Genomic DNA, 18988 nt, shown 5'->3' with positions numbered 1-18988 from the left:
AGCAGCATAGCACATGCAAATGAAAGCAATGGCAAAGAACAACTTGCTGCAAGATAACAACACTTGCCTTACAGGAAATAAGTTTCATCAGAGTAGGAGAAGAAGTGACTATCAAAATATGGTATTCTCCCGACAGGACATATAGTACTTACAAGCGTTAGCAATGAAGTTGGTTTCGTAAACCTGTCATCTATTCTATAGTGCTAGGTTAGAAGTTTTCTCGTCGCCCCTTGCTTGGATTGGGAACCGGCAGTAAGTATCTGTTTTACAGAAGTCTCTAACTCCTAGGATGATGGCAATCTAAGGAACATATAAAGGCATTACACTGAAGGACAGATATAATCGCTAAACTTTACAATTACAACAAGCTATCAGTTTTTTGGCACATTGACATGCATAATGACCACATTGGCAGCCTTGTCATGGAGTAAAAATCCATGATTTCGTGTTGCTTCACTTCTCTTCCATGAAAGTTGTTCAAACAGAAAAGAACACGGGGGAGTAGAAATGAAAAAAAAAATGGGGCTAGCTAATAAGTGAAAAAAAAGGAAGGGGAAAAGAAAATGGCAATGACATCAAAGATACACATATGCACCGTACAGTTACTGAAACTAATGAATGGTGTTTACCTCTATCTTCCTAGTTAGACATACAGGACCTTAACCTGTTCACTCTGTTTGTTGTATGAGTTGTGTCCTTAGGCTGGACTCTTGGACCTGTTCAGAGGAAAATGAGTATTAATTCAACTGAGCATCAAACCACATTATTTCTTTTTGTATATTCATATATTATGATAGCAGCTTGATGCTTGGAACCCAGAAGAATCTGAAACATGATCACTGTCTACGTGAGGACAAAGGAACTTGTTCTATACTTTACATCAGAAAACTGTAGGACTATGGTTTTCAGAATTGTCGTACAGAAAAAACAAACATGTATATACTCACAAAGCTGAACTGCTTCTCATGACACCAATATCATATTCCTGCATTCTAAACATATCCTAAACATGTTTATAGCCAGATGGAAGAAAAATAATCATTTTTGATAAGTTTTTACATGGCAACGAAATAGTAGACAGATGCAATTATCTGCTCAACAGACATTATGAAAAGATAGAGGATGCCCTGAAATGGGGTAAAATATTATTGCAGTGCACCCAGTGATCAGGTGAAAATATTATCAGGGACTCGGCCACATTATTCTTTTTTAAGAAAAATATTGTTTCAAGATGAAATGAAAAGGCTTCATACCATGGTTATGTTTTATTAACTAGCATAATTGTACTTATGTACACTTGCAAAAAAATACTTCATAATCATTTTTGTTCATATCACATAATATTGCTCAAAGCTCAATAGGCACTTATTACCATTTAATGGCATTGTTTTTTTATTATTTGTACCCCTAAGCTCCCAAAAACAAAAGAACTGAAACTGACATAGCAAATAAAAACCAAGATTGTACCTGTAGTGCTGCTGCTGTTGCCAAGAGTTCTCTGTACTCATTAAGTAAGGTACTTTCTTTAGCAGCAACAGCTGAAAGTTCTGTAACCAGAGAGTGTGTACCCTGTAACTGCAGAGCAAACAAATCAATGGTTAGACCTGAAGGTCATCGTTCCAACTCGTGAAGGTCTAATGATAACCACAATAGGTATTGGCAATTTATAAACCGGTCTATGCTGTGTATCAAAGTATAAACCATAATCAGAGCCACCAGGATGCCGCTAGAGGTGTTATGCACTAATAGCAGTAGAAGTAAAAGGATCACCTTTCAAACTAACCTTTGATAGCAAATGGCAAATGGATGACCCCATTGCTTGCATAATGTCAACTGCTGAACTGACAGCATTCTTAACAGTAAGTACATCAGCCTGCAAGAGAAGTTGAGTACTTAATTAGCATGTAATAACCTGTAATTTTCCCAGGACTCATGATTCTTAAGTATTTACACTATTTTTTTAGAGAACTTCATGGGATCTATTTTGTTTTTTTAAGAGAATTGTTGACACCTTAGCTCCTCCTGAAACTGGAAGACGCAATGTGCTTGCTTTAAGAGCTTCAGTTGCGCTGGATAAAGAAGAAGAATGCTCTGTTTGCAGTGCTGCCCAGTGATCAAGGTAATCCATCTACATCATGATAATAAAAGATGAGACAATCAAGGTCTGATAATAAGATAACACAACCTAGTACATGCATTTTTCTGAAAACAAATGTCTGTACAGAAAATTGGTTCAAGAAGAGTTACTGAACATATTGGCACATAGGGAGTCCAAAAAGTGCTGGTAGCTCACATATAAGGAAGGTATTTCTACAAACAGAACAAAAAAAACATCTTTGGGAAAAAACATCCTGAACTAAAAAAAACATGGTTAGAATTTTTTACTTTTGTTCTCTTATATTTTTTGAAGAGGTGTGCTTTGTTAGCGACTATAATGAACATGCATCTGTTTGGATGGAGGTACTCTTAATAAGTCATCTTTTAAATACCAAATTGCATCTTGAGTTACTCTATGTATCAGTGGTGTGACCATCAAATCCCAAAGTGCAGACATGATCATGATGACCAAATAGATCCAATTCTGCCCAGATGGCATAAAACCACGCATATATATGTGTGCAAAAAAACTAATATATCTTACTTGCTCCTTCAACACTATCCCCAATTTGACCTCTTGCCGTAGTCTTTGTACGTGGCTTCTTTTCATAACCATAGAGTCACACATCCTTGAGTTAGCATCCCATACACTGTACAGCATAGTCTGCTCCAAATGAATAAATAAAGTAAGAAATAAACTCATGTTATTTACGGCTTGACCACATAATAGAATGAGGGCACTAAAGAATAAAAGTATCTTGGGTTTAGAAAAAAAGGGGCATATTTACAGCTTGACACATAATAGAATGAGGGCATCATCAGAAAATCTTGGGTTTGCACAAAAGTACAAAACACTCATTGCATTTTTTCCCCCACTCCCTTAATACAAGATAAATGGCTAGTTGGGGGCTGGTACTACACATAAAGGAACAAGGATAAAACAGAACGAAAAATAAAAAGAGCCTGGTTATATACAAACACTATTATTGCATTTTTTTCCCTTCCAGCTACCTAACAGGATATGGCAAAATTTAAATATAAGATGAATGGAGAGTTAAGCACCAATGCTATCAGAAATCTAATGGGAAGAAGTAATGATATGGAATTTACCTCAGCACTCATTTTCTGAATTGATTGCATTTCATCAACATAAGCATTAGTAAAACGCCATTGTAAGTTCCTATTATGCAGGAGGCGCAACTGATGGGCCTCTTCCATGTGTGCTGGGCTCTTCTTCCCTCTTGTAGCATCACCAATGTAGCTAAGAATAGAAGAGGCCGAATCAGATCTGACAGAACTACATGGTGAGACAGGTGTTGAGGGTCTAGTCTTTGATGGGCTTGGTAATCTCCTAGAGGCAAATGATGATGTTGATGAAGCATTGGATGGTGATGAAGGGCGTATTAGAACACGGCATGGTGAAGACGATGTCCTAGCTAACCGCTTTGGAGGTGTAAATTTTTCTGAATTATTTGGAGCATCTGGACTTGAACTGGCATTCTCCTCTTGACTTTCATTTCCATCAGCAGAAGCAGGGCTCTCAACATCACCTGACAAAACTTCAGGGCCTTTTACTCTGTTATAAGCAAGAGGCGTTTTCCTTGGTGAAGCTCTGGATGATTGCACAGTTGAAGAGATTTGCTGTCTGATTTTATCAGTTAGATCCATGCTTCTTGACATTGCATTAGCACCATCTGGTCCTAGTACTCTTCTTGTAGAAACCACTCGTGAAGGAATCATCGAAGATATTGGCCCATTACATTTGTCAGCAAAATCCATACTTTTTGACATTATATTAGCACTGTCAGATCTTGCTGTTCTTCTTGGTGACACTCCACGTGATGGAACTGACACTGTCATAGGTTTCTTATCTTTCTCAGTAAAATCAATGCTTTTAGATATAGTGTCAATGCAATCGGATGCAAGTCGCCTTCTTGGAGAAGCTCCTCGAGATGGAATCTTCACCGAGATTGCTCTGTTACCCTTTTGAGTTGCATCAACATTCTCTGATGTATTCTTGACATCATCAACAACAGGTCTGCTCGATGATCTCTCCTGAGATGCAATGGATAACAAGACTGCACCTGTACCTATGTCAGTAGAATCCATTCTTCCTGGACCATCGCCATCACCACCATCTTGCATTGCCACGATGATTTTCTCACTGACATCTACACCTTTTACTAGAGCACCAGTGTCATCATGTCTACTGTCTGAAGTGCAGCCAGATACAGTTGATGAGGTTTCTACATCTTTCGATATGGTATTAACACCATCACATTGAAGCCTACTGTTCTTTGGAGTCTGACACGATGAAATTGATGAGGTGGATGGCCTGCTGTCTTTTTCAGCAAAATCCACTCCTGTTGATATGGCATTAGAGGCAGATCTGCTTCTGGGAGAAACCCCTCGTATAGCAGCTGATGATGAAGATGGCCTACAGTTTTTATCAGCAAATTCTGCGCTCTTCAATATAGCATTGACACCATCAGAGCCCAGCCACTTTCTTGGTGAAACCCCTCGTGATGCCATTGACGAGGTTGAAGGTCTGATACTTTTTTCAGCAAAGTCTGTGCTCTTTGATATAGATTCTATACCGTCAGAGGAAAGACGTCTTCTTGGTGAAAGCCCTCGTGCTGCAGCTGACATGGTGACGGGTTTATTACTATTTTCAACAAAATCAATGCTCTTTGATATCACATTGACACCATCTGAGGCGAGTCGTCTTCTTGGTGAAACCCCTCGTGCCGCAGCTGACATGGTGACCGGTTTATTACTGTTTTCAAAAAGATCCATGCTCTTTGAGATCACGTTGACACCATCTGAGGCAAGTCGTCTTCTTGGTGAAAGCCCTCGTAGTGCAGCTGAGGAGGTGGTAGGTCTGGTATCTTTCTCAACAACTTCCATACTCTTTGAAATAGTTTCAACACCATCAGAGGAAAGCCGCCTTAATGTCGAGACCCCTCTAGGTGCAACTGAAGAGGACACAGTTCCAGAATCCTTTTCGGTGAAGTTGATTCTTTCTGAAGTGACATTGCTGGCATCAGATGCAAATCTACGTCGTGGTGACATACCTCGTGGTGCTGCATACGAGGTTGATGGTCTGTCATGTCTATCAGCAAGATCTGGGGTTTTTGATACAGTGGCAATTCCATCAGAGGCTAATTGAGGTCTTGGTGAAATGCCTCGTGATGCTGCTGAAGAGGTAGATGGTCTGTTAGCATTATCAGAAAAGTCCATGCCTTTGGTTACAGCACTGATGCCATCAGAAGCAAGCCTTCTTCGTGGAGAAATCCCGCGTGATGCAGAGGATGAGGTGGATGGTCTGATATCCTTTCCAGAAAAGTCAATGTTCCTTGATATAGTATCGACACCATCAGAAGCAAGTCTTCTCCTTGGAGAAACCCCTCGAGATGGAATTGACGAGCTGACTACTCTGTTGTCCTTTTCAGCAAAATCCATATTTCTCGCAATATCATTAACACCATCAGAGGCGAGTCGCCTTCTTGGTGAAACCCCTCTTGATGAAGCTGGTCTCCTATCTTTTTCAGGGAAATCAACACTTTTCGATAAAGTACCAATGCCACCAGAAGTTGTTCTTCTAGGTGAAAGTCCTCTTGATGAAGACAGGTTGGAAACGGGTCCATTTAGTCTCTCAGATGATTTTGTGGTAGCCTGCGATGCAGCATTAGACACACTTGACACCGATGCACTTGGTGAAATGCTGGGTGATGAAACTGATGAGGAGAGTGTACTGTTATCATTTTCAGTAAGATCCATGCTCTCTGATAGGTTCCTAGTGCCATCTGATGCAGCTTTTCTTATTGGTGATGCCCTTCTTAATGAAATTCCCAAGGATGCAGGTTTGAGATCTTTACCAACACCGATGCTTTTAGGCACATCATTTGCACCACTAGAAGCAGGTGATCTTCTTGGTGAACCCCCTCGTGATGACACTGACGAAGAGACCAAGCGGTCAATTTTATCAGCAAGATCAATACTTCTTGACAATGCATTTGCAGCGGAGGAAATTGTTGTTCTCTTCGGTGAAACCCCACGAGATGGAACTGATGGAAGAGCAGACCTACTAATCTTATCAGTGAGATCCATGCTCTTAGACATTGCGCTTGCAGACACCCTGCCCCCCATCATAGCAGGCCAGCGATGGTGATCAATTACCTTGGCATGTGGATTTTCCGATTGCTCAGGGGTAGTTCTCCCTCTCAAGGGGCTCCTCTTCCTATCAGCTGGAGCTGCATCCCTCATCTTGGCCTGGTCTGCAGAAGAGCTGCTAGTAATCCTTTTCCCCTTTGATTCGAGCTGGAAAGTAGAAGACAGACTCCGCATTGAAGGCCACAACCCATCAGGAGCCCGGCCACCGGACAACCTCCTCGGAGCACTCTGCGTTTCTGAAACAGCATCACGCACCGGCGTCGATGAGCTGGAGGATGAGGAGGACGGGCTGGAAGGCGCAGACGATGGCGACGTCGGGGCGGAGATCCTGGACGGGGTAGTCGGCCGCGAGCTGCCGGAAGACAGCCTCGACGGAGTCGCCGGCCGCCGTTCGGTGGACGGGGACCTCTTCGCCTGTGACCCAGCCGGCGTCGGGGACGACGCCCGACCGGCATTCGGCGACGGGTGCCTCCTCGGAGTAGTAGGTGCCGCCGCTGGCATCGCGGCTACCCTGCGCTTCACCGCGGCATCAGTGTGGCCATTAGCATAATTCTTCTCCGCCGGCAGCTCAGATTTCCGCAGCAGCACTGCCCCTGGCGCCCGGATTTCGCAGGCGTCCATCCGCGCACCCACCGGCAGGGCTCAAATCCACCCGCATTGATAGCGCCACGGAGCCACCACCAATCCACCACCCGTTCCAACCTGCCAACACAGCAACAACACGAGCAGCAATCCAATGTCAGCACAGATACACAATCCACCTCGCACGCAACAAGACAATTCAGGGGCTCGGAATCACGCAGCGAACGAACCAGATCGAGGACCCCCCGGCAACGGGATTCGGTAGGTGGAAAAGAGAAAAGAAAGGGCTGGACGAAGAAGAAAGGGAGAGAGAGGGGTGGTGATTTTCTCGAATTCCTCTTTTGTTTTTCCCTATTTATGCCCAGGAATTGAAGCGTCTCTTTCGGGTGCGGGTAGGGGCGAGCGAGCCAGTCATGGCTTGCTCTCCACCTCACGGGAACTCCACGGCCAGCTCCTGCAAGCCAAGTAATGGCGAAGCCAAGCTGCCAGAGATGGTGGGGGAGAAAGAGAAACGGGAAGCAGATTAAATGTGGCGTGGGGGTGCCCGGTCGCCCAGGCCACCGCGGTTAGGGACGAGGACGACTAACCAGTGGCTTAATTATGATGATTAGTACATGCAAGTCCCCCATTAAAAGTACCGTCGCGCTTTGTGGTTGCCTGCTCTTGTAGCGAGCATAAACTAATGCAACTTGCAGAGAGAAAGAGCTTTTTTTGGTGGTAAAAAAACAAGGTGGGCAAGTAAAAAAAGGCGTCATTTTTTTTTCACGTTTACCTCCGTTGAAACGGCCGCGCTCCCCTGGGCCAGGACCCAGGAGGGAATGTGCCCGTTGGTGCGACTCCAACGGCTAGCCAGGGAGCGGCAGGTGGCGGGGCCTCATCTCGCCGTCGCCGCCGCTGAGCGAGATGGAAAAAAGAACAAAACGACGCAAATTCTCTATCTGAGAGCTCGCCGAATTTTTCAACGCAGGCAGCCAGTCGCATTTGAGCATTTTGCTCACAGGTACTTCTAAGGCCAAAGTCGGAATTCGGCGGTTGGAAGATTCCAAAGGCAAGCAACAACAATCGGTGCGCCCCAGGTGGCTGGAATTGGAAACCGATGCGAGAAGAGGGGAGAAATTTTTTTGACGGGCTTTCTTCTCGAGCTCTGGTACTGGACACGACAAGCGTCCAGGGAAACGGCACAGCATCCCCGCGAGCTTTCGCCGATTCCAACCGTCCTGACAAGCGATCGAAACAAAAGCAGCTTCGATTCCTGGAAACGATTCCGCGCGGCAGCGACAAAATGCCGCCGCCCAGAAACAAAAAATTAAAGAGAGAGAGGTGACCCGATCCTGACCTCTGACCTCCTCGGCGCCGGAGAACAGCGGCACGCCGCCGCCGCCTGCGCACCCCACGCCCGAACACCCTCCGCAATCCGATTTGGGGGCAGGGATCCGGTCGGGAAGGCTGGAGGATAAGGAAGCGATCGAGCAGGTGCTGGGGAGGGAGCGCGAGGACGTGGGGGGGAAGACGGGGGGGAGAATTGCCACGAGCCCACGACCCTGAGAAAGCAACGGGGAGGAGCGTTTGTTTCCGCGTAGGAGAGGAGTGGGGTAATAAATGAAGAATTCTTTTCTCATAAACAAAACGGTAATAAATGCAAAAGTTAGCTAATCGGAGGTTAAAAACACAAAAGCCGGAAATTAACCAATCAAGGTACATTTTTCACTTTCCACCTCCCCTTCACTTTTTCTTGATTGCCCCTTGTCCAACGGTGTGCTAATGAAATCATTCGTGATTTCCCTTTTTTTTCTCTTTCAAGAAGCATGGGTAAATTGCTGCTCGCTGCGATCGGTTACCATGGAGATTGATTAAGCGAGTGTGATGAGTGATTAGAGGAACGCCGTCGAAGCAACGGCACGGCACGGCGCCCCAGCAGAAGCTGCGACCACCCCACCTACTGCCATTGTACCGCTGTGTTGCTGTTGGGGAGAAAGGAGAGCCTAATGTCAATGACAAGCACTCCATTGCCAACCGATTTTCCCTTTGCCCCAGTGAGTTCTTCACTCCATTTACAGCCTCTTCACTTTTAAAGATGAACCTCTTTTCTGTTTCTACATTTTAGAATTTAGATTACTTCCCATGCCGCTAAAAATTAGCAATGTGACCTCAACCTTTGGCTGCACTGTCTGTGATGCTGATGCTTACCACCTTGTATTCATCAGATTTGGGTTTGGATATGTAAAATTCAGTTTCTATAACTGGATCTGTCGCAGCGATAAAGAACCCATTGGATTGAACACAAATCTCAATCAAGTAGTACAATTTTCTGACGAATTGTCAAAAGAGTGCTCGACTTTTTCTAGCACACTAAACGACCTTACCCAATTCTCAATGATAGCCAGATAATATCACCACACCCAACCTAGTGACCTTACACGATTAAGTCTCCAGAGTAGCCTTTCCCTTATGCTCTAGCACCAAATCTGCACTAGCGTCCACAAGCACACGACTTGCGTGCAAACCTAGCAAGTGAATATCTTCGCAAGCCGTTGCCGCGTCACCACCACCAGGCCACACTACAACATACCGGGAAGGGGAATGCTTGCCGCGATTGGGCTCGAAAGCAGCCGTCACCACTCGAAATCCCCCCTGCAGCCTGCACCGGCGCAAACGGCGCTTGCTTTGCTTGCTCTTCTGACGATCTGATCCAGGTGCATAAAGTGAAAGGGAAAAACAGAAAGCAGCAGAGGATTGTACGCACCTCGTCAGCGGGCGAGAGTGCGAAGCAGTTGTGATTGGAGGGGACTGGGACGATGGACAGTTCAGACCAGCTAGAAAGAGCAGCAGCTGCAAGATGTCAATGGAAAGTTACATGAACCCCACGAGAGCCGGTGGTGGCCAGGAGTGGACGGAGAGGCAGCAGGGGCAAAGAGATTGGGTAACTGGTTAGGTGCAGAGTCATCATCTAGAGATTCACTCCTGTTGCCAACAACGATGTTTAGATTAGCAGAATCATCAGTGGATTCATTGGCTTATAGAGGTAACAAGGTATATGCATGGTCTTGCTTTGCTTAGACAGATTTCATAGCCTGAAGGCTGTATTGTAATGACTTCATCCAACAAGATGTGCATGACCTTGCTTGCTGATCCCATCGCTTGTGGGTTTAGTGCCTTCACTGATTGGATGAGGGCTCCAGCAGGCAGTATGCAACGCGCATTGCCTGCAGGATAACAGTTTCAGGAGTGGAAGAAGCAGACTGCAGCCAAAGTGGAGCTCCTGGCTGTACACGAAAAAAAGAGCAGGGTATCTCAGGTATAAAGGCAACGCGTCAGATAGAAATGATTCATACATCACCTTACTGGCTGCTGTATAATGATGACGTCTAACACACATCAGCATGAACGCTAGTATCATGTATTCAAGAGCGCCCGACACCTTGGCTCATTATCATCAATGTTACAGACTGAGAGGCATCTACATAAGGAGGTCAATAAATCAGGAAAGAATAGTGAAACTAGTTATGGCATGTCGTTGATATAACTACTTGAATGCAGAAGCTATACCTATTTTTCCTTCAAAAAACATCATGTTGCTCTGAAAATCACTACCATTGAGTTCATAACAGCAGTATCAGAGAGGATAAACTTCACCTTTGGAGAACCACCTTACAGAAATCTCTCAAATGCGAGCAGTCTGTAACGGGATCCTTTGATAGTTTATGCTCTGTGTATCTGAAGATTAAACAGGCATGGTACAATTTAAAGCCATAATTAGGAGGATTTGATAGCATATCTGGATGGCTTCATTGTGTCCAACGGAACCATGTAACTGGGACCATCTCCTGCAAAAAATGGAAATGTAACTGGGACCATTACATTAGCAAATGGCAAGTAAAGGTGGCGAGGTTTCAGGAGAGAATCTGAAGAACTCTTATCACAATCTGCAAGAAGAGATGGCCATTGTCCAGGATATTTAAAAACCAACTGATTATAAGAATTTTCTAGCTTCCAATCAATAAATCAAACAATAAACTGAAGCATGATTGCAGCAACTGGGATGGAGTTATCTGACATTAGTTTAGTTACCACTTTTACCCACACTTTCTTCCCATCGCAAAGGGGGGAATAAACTAATAGCTTCTTGACTGTCAGGGGTAACTCGACCCCCCCCCCCCCTCCCCACCACCACCACCACCAAAAGAAGAGGATGATGTTATATAAATGGAATGAAGTGAGACTAGGTTTATTCAACGCAAGAAGGTTGTTCAAAATGTAAACATTATCTACTTAAACATGTCTTTCTTTAATACATCTTACTAGATTTCTAGGACGTCTTCCCTCTTTTCAAAAAATAAAGATTGCAGGAGTTATGACTATGGTTACTGGGTACCCACGCAATCATTAGCATAGCATCTAAAACATTGTTATGTGATATCATGAACAACCTAGATAGGCAATAATGGAGACCCGAAGCCTTTTGCTATTCCAACAAACTAGTGCATGTGGGTATGTGTACTTAGTTTCTTTTCAAGAACAGTGACGCGTGAGAACCTTACCAGTTAATCAGTATAGTCTTGTATGTTGACACTTGAAGAAACCTCTTACCCAACCTTTACCGAACACTGACAGGGCAAATCGTTAGTTATTAGTAAAATGCAACAGGTCGCCATCGCTTGGAAATAGCTACATTGAAAGCAAAATCTTTGCAAAGACCACCATCCTACATGCCTGTCATAGTCCATAATCTTTGATTACCTGCCCTATCATAAAGCAAACTTTTGTATACCACTTATACTCTTGAATCCCATGACAGCCTGAAAGACATCAAAGTTACTAGCGTTAGGAATAAGTTATAAACAGCAAAAAGGGGCAGCTGTGGGACACTTCAACTTGATGAGTAGTAAGCTCGATAGTTTGTACACTCGAGACATGATAATGGTCACTGACATGACTAAGTGATACGGGCCTCATGCCATGATTCAACAGAGAGAAAGGCACCCAAGCACTTAATATTCAACTGCTATTATGCTACTACTGGATTTGATAAGGAGATCGGCCCACTCTCCAATCAGTCCCCTCGTAGGAAATGGAATTTCACACCTCCCTGCAAATTGCCGCTCCCCCGTGCTCACTCTTCGCTAGTCTGAACAAACTGCTGCAATTGACATCAGCATTCAGCAGCGGAACATAACGGAGCGAATCCGAAAGCAATGGCGCCAAATCAGCCTACATGGTGGAACCCAAAATCACCTACACTGCACGGTGGAATGGAACCCCAGATCAACCGCCATGGCGCCATCAAGCGAGCGAATTCAATTCAACATCACCCCTAACCCTGAATCCAGCGTGACCAACTACACGACCCCCCAAGCCGAATCAACTAACGCACCGGCGTCTCACGGGCTCACCTGAACCCTCCCCGCGGCCGCAGAGTCCTCGTCGGACTAGCTAGTACCCCGCGCCGAGGAGGGCGAACCGGCGAAGTCGCCGATGCGGTGGCGCATCCTCCTCCTGGCCACCCAGAACGCCGCCTTTGCGCGCGTTTGGCGCTTTAGCGGCCTGTGCGGCCCATTTACGGCGGTAGCTGCGACGACATGGGTGATGGGCTTGGTTGAGGATGAGTGGTGGGCTTGCATCTCGGCCTGCTATCCTGGACAGGCAGCCGGACCGCGGACCGGAAAACCTATCCGGAACTTCCGGAAGGTAGGAAGGTATTGATTCCACTATTTGAGATTCGTGCGAGTAATGAGCTCTATCATATCTACATCAAACCTAAATTCTAGCTCCCTTCGTTCCCTCCCCTACCTGCACCACCACCCCACGTGGGCCCCGCCACCGCCGCCCCCGCGCGGGCCCCACCGCGGCCGGCCGCCGGAGCTGGAGAAGAAGGTTGGATTCAACTTTTTTTGAAAAAATGTTGGTGCAACTTTTTTTAAAAAAATATTGGATTCAACTTTTTCTAAAGAAATGTTGGCTCAACTTTTTCTAAAGAAATGTTGGCTCAATTTTTTTCGAATAAATGTTGGTTCAACTTTTTCAAAGAAATGTTGGTCCAACTTTTTTGAAAAAGTGTTGGACAATATTTTTTATCCAACATTTTTTCAGTGGAACATCATCAAATGGGAGGATTGGGAAAGAAGGTGAGGAAGAAGAAGATAAGGTTGAGATGGATCTTGGTGGGTTGGAAGTTTCAACTCCTGCCCATCTTCCACAAGATAGATAGGAGCCCCCGGACACACCCTCCAACGTGGCCTGTGTGGCCCATTTACGGTGGTGGCTGCTACATGGGTGGGCATGGGTGGGTTGGTTTGTTGAGATGAATGATAGCTTGCATCTTGGTCTGCTATGAACAAGTCCTGGACAAGCGGCCCGCAGTGGACGATACACCCTCCAACCAACCCTACCTATTACCCGTCTAAGATATCCAGGGCAACGCTGCTGCTCTACACGTGGAGACGGCTGCCCATCGCCACGGCGGTGCTCAGCTGCTCGATGCGTCGGCAAGGGGTTAGCCCACCGCACATGGCGATACCAGCCACCAAATCGGTGGGTAAGGAAGGGCCCAAATGGAGAAAGCGGAGACCTAGGTTTCTCCTAGGGTTTGACGACTTCGCTGCGGCGACTTCGGCGACGATCATCGCCGACGAAGGTTCTGGTCCTGACCCTGCACCGCATCTCCTGCTTGTCTTCCTGCTCTGGCTGAACAAGGGGCTAACTGGCTCAGCTACCCGGCCTAAGCAGGACAACAGTTCTCGAAGTTTGTGGGTGTGTGCAGATTGGTTTTCTTCCCCAAGCTCAAGTTGTTTGTGATGGTGGCAGCAACAAGGGCCAAGCAAGGTGCTTTTGTTGTGAATGAACTCCTCCAGTGAGGAGCGCCACCAGTCCCAATGAGTTGTCTTAGTTGGAACTGCCGCAGAATTGGCAATGCCACGACAATTAAGGAACTTCTGATGTTGCTCCATCGATGGTTGGTGTTCTTGAGACTCAGGTGCACAAGACATGGGTGGAAGGACTGAAGCATACTCTTGATTTTGATAATTCCTTTGCTGTTAGTAGTTCGGGCCGCAGTGGCGGATTAGGTATTTTTGGAATAATAATATAAGTGTGACTTTGCTACCTTACTCTTAGTACCACATTGATGCATTAGTCCAGGAAGGGGATGGTGAGCTGTGGCGCTTGACTTGTGTTTACGGGGAGGCACAAACATACGAGAGGCACAAGATGTGGGATATGTTGAAACATATCAAGTCATCATCGCACCTCCCATGGTTGTATATTGGTGATTTCAATGAAGTATTACATCGAACGGAACACGTGGGCGTACGGGAGAGAAGCCATGCTCAAATTGCCGGATTCTGTGAGATGGTGGATGTATTAGGCCTAAATGACTTAGGTTATGAAGGTCATAGTTGGACGTATAAAAAGAAGGTAGCTGGGGGCTCCTGTTGCCGGGTGCGCCTGGATCACGCTCTGGCAACCCCGGACTGGAGCGTGCATTTCCCTTTGGCGAAGTGCAAGCATTTGTCAGTGGCCACCTCGGATCATGTGCCGATCTTGCTGAGCTGGAGTCGGAGGAGCCACGGCCTCGAGAAAAGAAACGATTCAAATATGAAGTTATGTGGGAATCCCATGTTGAGTTCTCTAACTCTCTGCTTGAATCATGGCAGAAGGAGAATGAGGCAACGACCTTGCAGGAATTACAGAGCAAACTGAAGAAAGTTTCTAGCCACCTTGTGAGGTGGGACAGGAACACATTTGGGCATGTACGCGGGGAGTTGCGTAGGCTGAAACAAGAGCTAGAGCGGCTACAGTCTGACCCACAGAGAACGGGTCCAACTCATGTGGAGCTTAAGATCAAGGAGAAAATTTTGGAACTAAACTATAGAGAGAAATAATGTGGAGGCAATGTTCCAAAATTATGTGGCTTTCTGCAGGTGATAGAAATTCTAGGTTTTTTCATATTCGAGCTAGCAGAAGGAGGAGGAGAAATAGGATCGCAAGGTTGAAAAAATCGGATGGACAGGTGATAGAAAATGTCTAAGGGATGAGCGATCTAGCAACTAGCTTCCACAAGGAGTTGTATACTTCTGAGGAGACCAGTAATATGGAGGCAGTGTTGAGTATAGTCCCAACGAAGGTTACTACAATAATGAACAACAGCTTACTTGTAGCCTTTTCAGAGAAGGAAGTCAGAGAAGTTTTATTTCAGATGTTTCTGACAAAGTCCCCGGGGCCTAACAGTTTTTCGGCACACTTCTTCCAGAGGTATTCCCGGGTCCTAACAGTTTTTCGGCACACTTCTTCCAGAGGTATTGGGACATATGTGGAACTGAAGTTACCTCAATAGTGTTGAGGATTTTGAGAGGGGAGGAGGACGCTACATCAATAAACGATACTTTTATTGTTCTAATGTTCAAGGTGGCAGATCCAGAGGAGTTGGGTCAGTTTAGGCCTATAAGCCTTTGTAACGTTCTCTATAAGATCGTCTTGAAAGTTGTTGCAAACAGGCTGAAGCAAATTTTGCCTGAGGTTATATCAGAAGAGCAGCCTACATTTGTGCCTGGGCGTCTTATTAAAATGTAACGCCCGTAAAACTCTACCAAATTAAATCACTCACTAAAAATGCATTCCAAAATTTTCCGACCGCTGAGCCCCATAAAATCTCTTCCTCTCCGTCGGATTCGCCGTCCCGGCCCCGGCGTCGTCGACCCTCTTTATCCGTTCCCCGTATTTTTCGCCGCGTGCCGTCAAATCCCGCAACTTTCGCCGAACTGCCCCTCCCTTTTTCCTCCTCTTTTTCCTTCTTCTTTTTCCCCTCTCTCTCCTCTCTTTCCCTTCTTTTTCCTTCCTCTTTTCTCCCTCTCTCTCTCCTTCCTGCTGCCGCCCCTTTTCCTTTGGCGCCTGGCCGCCTGCCACCAGGACGCCGCGCACGCGCGCCGGGCCGCGCGACTGGGCGCGCCCGCGCGACTGGGCGCGCCCGCGCGACTGGCCGCGCTCACCCGCGTGCCAGGCCGCGCCCGCCCGCGCGCTTGGCCGCCCCGCACCCGCTCGCCGCCTGCCGCCCGCACGCCCGCGCGCCCGCGTTCCGCCCCCGCGCACGTCGGCACCCCCGACCCGCGCCGCGCCACCCGCCACCCGCCGCCTGCGCTGGCCCCACGCCACGGGCGCCTGCTCGCCCTCGCGCACGCCCGAGCCGGGTCAACCGCGCCACGCCGCCCGCTCCGCGCCAAGCCGCCATCCCGTCGCCGCTCCTGTGGCCGGCCCGCCCGCTGGTCACCGCACGCCGCCCCCTCCCAGCGCGCCTCCCCACGCCGATCGCCGCCCGTGTACCCTCGTCGACCGAGCCGCGCCCACCACCACGCCATCCACGAGCTCCACTACTCCGGCACGCCACCGGCCGGAGGACTGACGCCATCATTGCCCGGCCGCACACCGCCCCTCCCATCGCCTATAAAAGAGAGCCAAGGCCGGCCATCCTCATCACTACCTCACCGTGCCCCAGCTCACCGCCCCACTCACCGCCCCTGCGCCACCCGCCGCCGCCGCCAGGAGCTCGGCCGCCTCCCTGTCGCTCCAGCCACAAATTGCCCGAGGTGACTCCTCAAATGGGTTGCTCATCCTCTCCTCACCCTTCCCCATCACTCGGTCTCACCGCCGGCAGGCCAAGCCGGCCGGTCCACCGCCGGCCGTGCGCCCCCCCCCCCCCCTTTCCTCTTTTCTGAAGCAAAGGAAAGAAGAAGGAAGAAGGGGCTTGATTTTCGATCTACCCCTCTGTTTCCTTTTAATTACAATCCGATCCCTCCACCTCTCTCCGGGGATTCTCACAACTAAGCCATTCCACTTTTTAGAATATTTACACATAGGTCCTCGGTTTTCACAATTCAGTCCTAAACCCTGTTTTAAAGCCCCTAATACCCCTTTAACCCGTCATTTCATGCGTCAAACTTTCTCCGATCGATCCCAAATTCGACCACGGTCTCCTCTCATATATTTCCGCCGAGGCATATCCAAATTTCATGAAAATACCCTTCCTACCTATTTTCCGTTCACAATTCCTGTTCGGAGCTCAACAGGTAAAGTCTTTTTCCTTTTTATTTATTGTGTGCTCGTTTGTGTGTGCCGTAGATCGCGGAACACTTGAGGAGGATCACGAGGAGGAGTTCGACCGCGAGCCCGAGCCCGAGGACTAGTACCGCGAGCAGGAGCTCCCGGAAGGCTTTGAGAACGGCAAGTCCAACCTGATCCTTTGATGCATATTTAATACCCAGTTTTTCAAACACAACCTATTGGCCTATTTTATAAAATGCATATTGTTTTATTGCAAGACATGGTTGGATAGCCACCCCTTGATTGTTATGATTATTCCTTGTGGTCCTATATTTATCTCTAAATATGAGTTGCTGTGTTTAGATGATAAACACTGCTAGAATGCTTAGGAACCCGTTACTCAAATTCAATCATGACTACACTTGTTTATTTGGAAAATAAATGTGTGAGTGTGTTCAACTGAGGAGTTGGGTTTCGGGTGTAAAGAGAAATGGTGCATGGATGAGATGGATGAGCGTTTCTTGTGTGGAATGCTGGATTGTTGAGCTCGTACCTTAGTGGTTGAGCAGAGTTGGGAGATATCCATCTTGTCGTAGCTAAGGACCGAGTTGATGTGTCATCTTGCCTAATTCCACCATCGGGCAACCACTCGACCATTGTATGGGCAACGGCTTAGCATAAACCCCACTAGCTAAACTGCTAGGCTACAGGTGTGCTGGTGAGCGACGGGAGCCCATGGAAAAGGACTAAGCTCTTGGTGACTTAGGTCCCGGTTTCGGCCTCGTGGATGGGTTGCTAACCCCTTGGGTGCTTCCGTGTTGACTAGTCAGTGTTGGCTAAGGTGGGTAATGGCTTTGTTAGGATCCGCACCATCACTAAGGTGATCGTGATGCGGTACCCTACTTGTGGAAAAAGTGTACAACCTCTGCAGAGTTAAAACCTATCCGGGTAGCCGTGTCCACGGCATTGGACGAGTTACGGCTTGGTCACACGACTAGCATTTGGAGATGGTTGGTTTTTATGGTGTGTGTTGGATTTTGGAAATGTCCGGCAGTTGTGCCGTGCGCTACGGCGGACGGGGAGTCCGGTAGCGATAAAACTTGGATCCTTTGTGTAGGATCAACCCCACTTAATGTTTCGGTTACTAAAGAAAAATGCATTGTGAAAATTCTTTGAAATAAAACCCTACATGTGTCAAAAATCTAGCTTTATTGCAAATCCACCTTAACCATATCCTTGTTGAATCCTAAGCATATTTTTGCTGTATCCCCCTCCGTGGATGGGGTTGAACTTGTTGAGTACTTTTTGTACTCACCCCTGTTTTGTTGCTTCAGAGGAGGATCCGGACTTCGTCGCCGAGGACTTCGAGTAGGAGGTTGCGTCTGCACCCAACGTTGCCTGCGGTGTTGGCCCTTTTGCAGGATGCTTCCGCTGACGCATAGTTCCGATTGCAGCCCGGAGTCCGACTGGACTGCAACTTGGATTTGTATTGTCATCGCTTTAGTTTTCCTTTGGGTGTGGCTTGCCCGCCCGCTCCTTCGGGAGTTGTACGGTTTCTGAACTATCTGTTGAATAAATGTGTTATCAGCCTCCTGGGACTGATAGTTGGATCACATTTAGTCTCTACTTATGTGGGGACGCTTCATAAAAGCAACATAATCTCGGCATATGAATGTCTGCATTTTATGAAGCGGAAAAGGCCTCGTGAATCGAGATATTGTGCTCTGAAGTTGGACATGAGGAAAACTTATGACCGAGTTGAGTGGGACTATCTGCGAGCCATCATGTTTTGATTGGGCTTCCACCAATATTGGGTTGAGATAGTGATGCGCCTGGTAACTACTATCTCCTTTTCAGTTCTTTTTAACGGTGATAGACTTGACAATTTTAAACCGTCGAGGGGTATCCGACAAGCAGATCCTATCTCTACCTATCTGTTTATGTTGGCAGCAGAGGGTCTTTCGTGCCTACTAAAAGCTTGAAATCAGTCATCCGTACTCAATGAGATTAAAGTGGCACCGTCGGCTCCGGTGGTGTCTCACTTACTCTTCCCAGATGACAGCCTGCTATTTTTCAGAGCTAAAAGGGAAAGTGCAAAGGAGATCAA

The 18988-nt window shown here is 47.1% G+C and overlaps 1 protein-coding gene and 1 long non-coding RNA gene across 5 annotated transcripts; both read right to left on the bottom strand.

The window, feature by feature from the left end:
• Positions 1-320: 320 nt before the first annotated feature.
• On the bottom strand, positions 321-8418 carry LOC117841258 (uncharacterized). 2 transcript variants are annotated; one of them, XM_034721707.2, is made up of 7 exons: positions 8189-8418; positions 3208-6972; positions 2642-2761; positions 2012-2128; positions 1784-1873; positions 1468-1575; positions 321-716 (listed from the first exon to the last, which is right to left on the bottom strand). In XM_034721707.2, the coding sequence occupies exons 2-7, from the start codon at positions 6889-6891 to the stop codon at positions 669-671; spliced, it is 4167 nt and encodes a 1388-aa protein (XP_034577598.1). In that variant the 5' UTR covers positions 6892-6972; positions 8189-8418; the 3' UTR covers positions 321-668. The 2 variants fall into 2 exon arrangements, with proteins under 2 accessions (XP_034577598.1, XP_034577597.1); XM_034721706.2 differs by lacking the exon at positions 8189-8418 and adding an exon at positions 7083-7458.
• A 681-nt stretch (positions 8419-9099) lies between these two features.
• Positions 9100-12458, bottom strand: LOC117844775 (uncharacterized). 3 transcript variants are annotated; one of them, XR_011899054.1, is made up of 6 exons: positions 12243-12458; positions 11590-11648; positions 11391-11456; positions 10399-10676; positions 10190-10309; positions 9100-10115 (listed from the first exon to the last, which is right to left on the bottom strand). It is a non-coding gene; the product is annotated as an uncharacterized lncRNA (long non-coding RNA). The 3 variants fall into 3 exon arrangements; XR_004637937.2 differs by having other exon boundaries at positions 11391-11648; XR_004637938.2 differs by having other exon boundaries at positions 10486-10676; positions 11391-11648.
• Between the last annotated feature and the right edge of the window lie 6530 nt (positions 12459-18988).

Source organism: Setaria viridis, chromosome 1, assembly GCF_005286985.2.
Source record: "Setaria viridis chromosome 1, Setaria_viridis_v4.0, whole genome shotgun sequence".
Taxonomy (NCBI): Eukaryota; Viridiplantae; Streptophyta; class Magnoliopsida; order Poales; family Poaceae; genus Setaria; species Setaria viridis.
The sequence above is the reverse complement of the archived record's forward strand: the minus strand, read 5'-3'. Positions and strand labels throughout refer to the sequence as shown.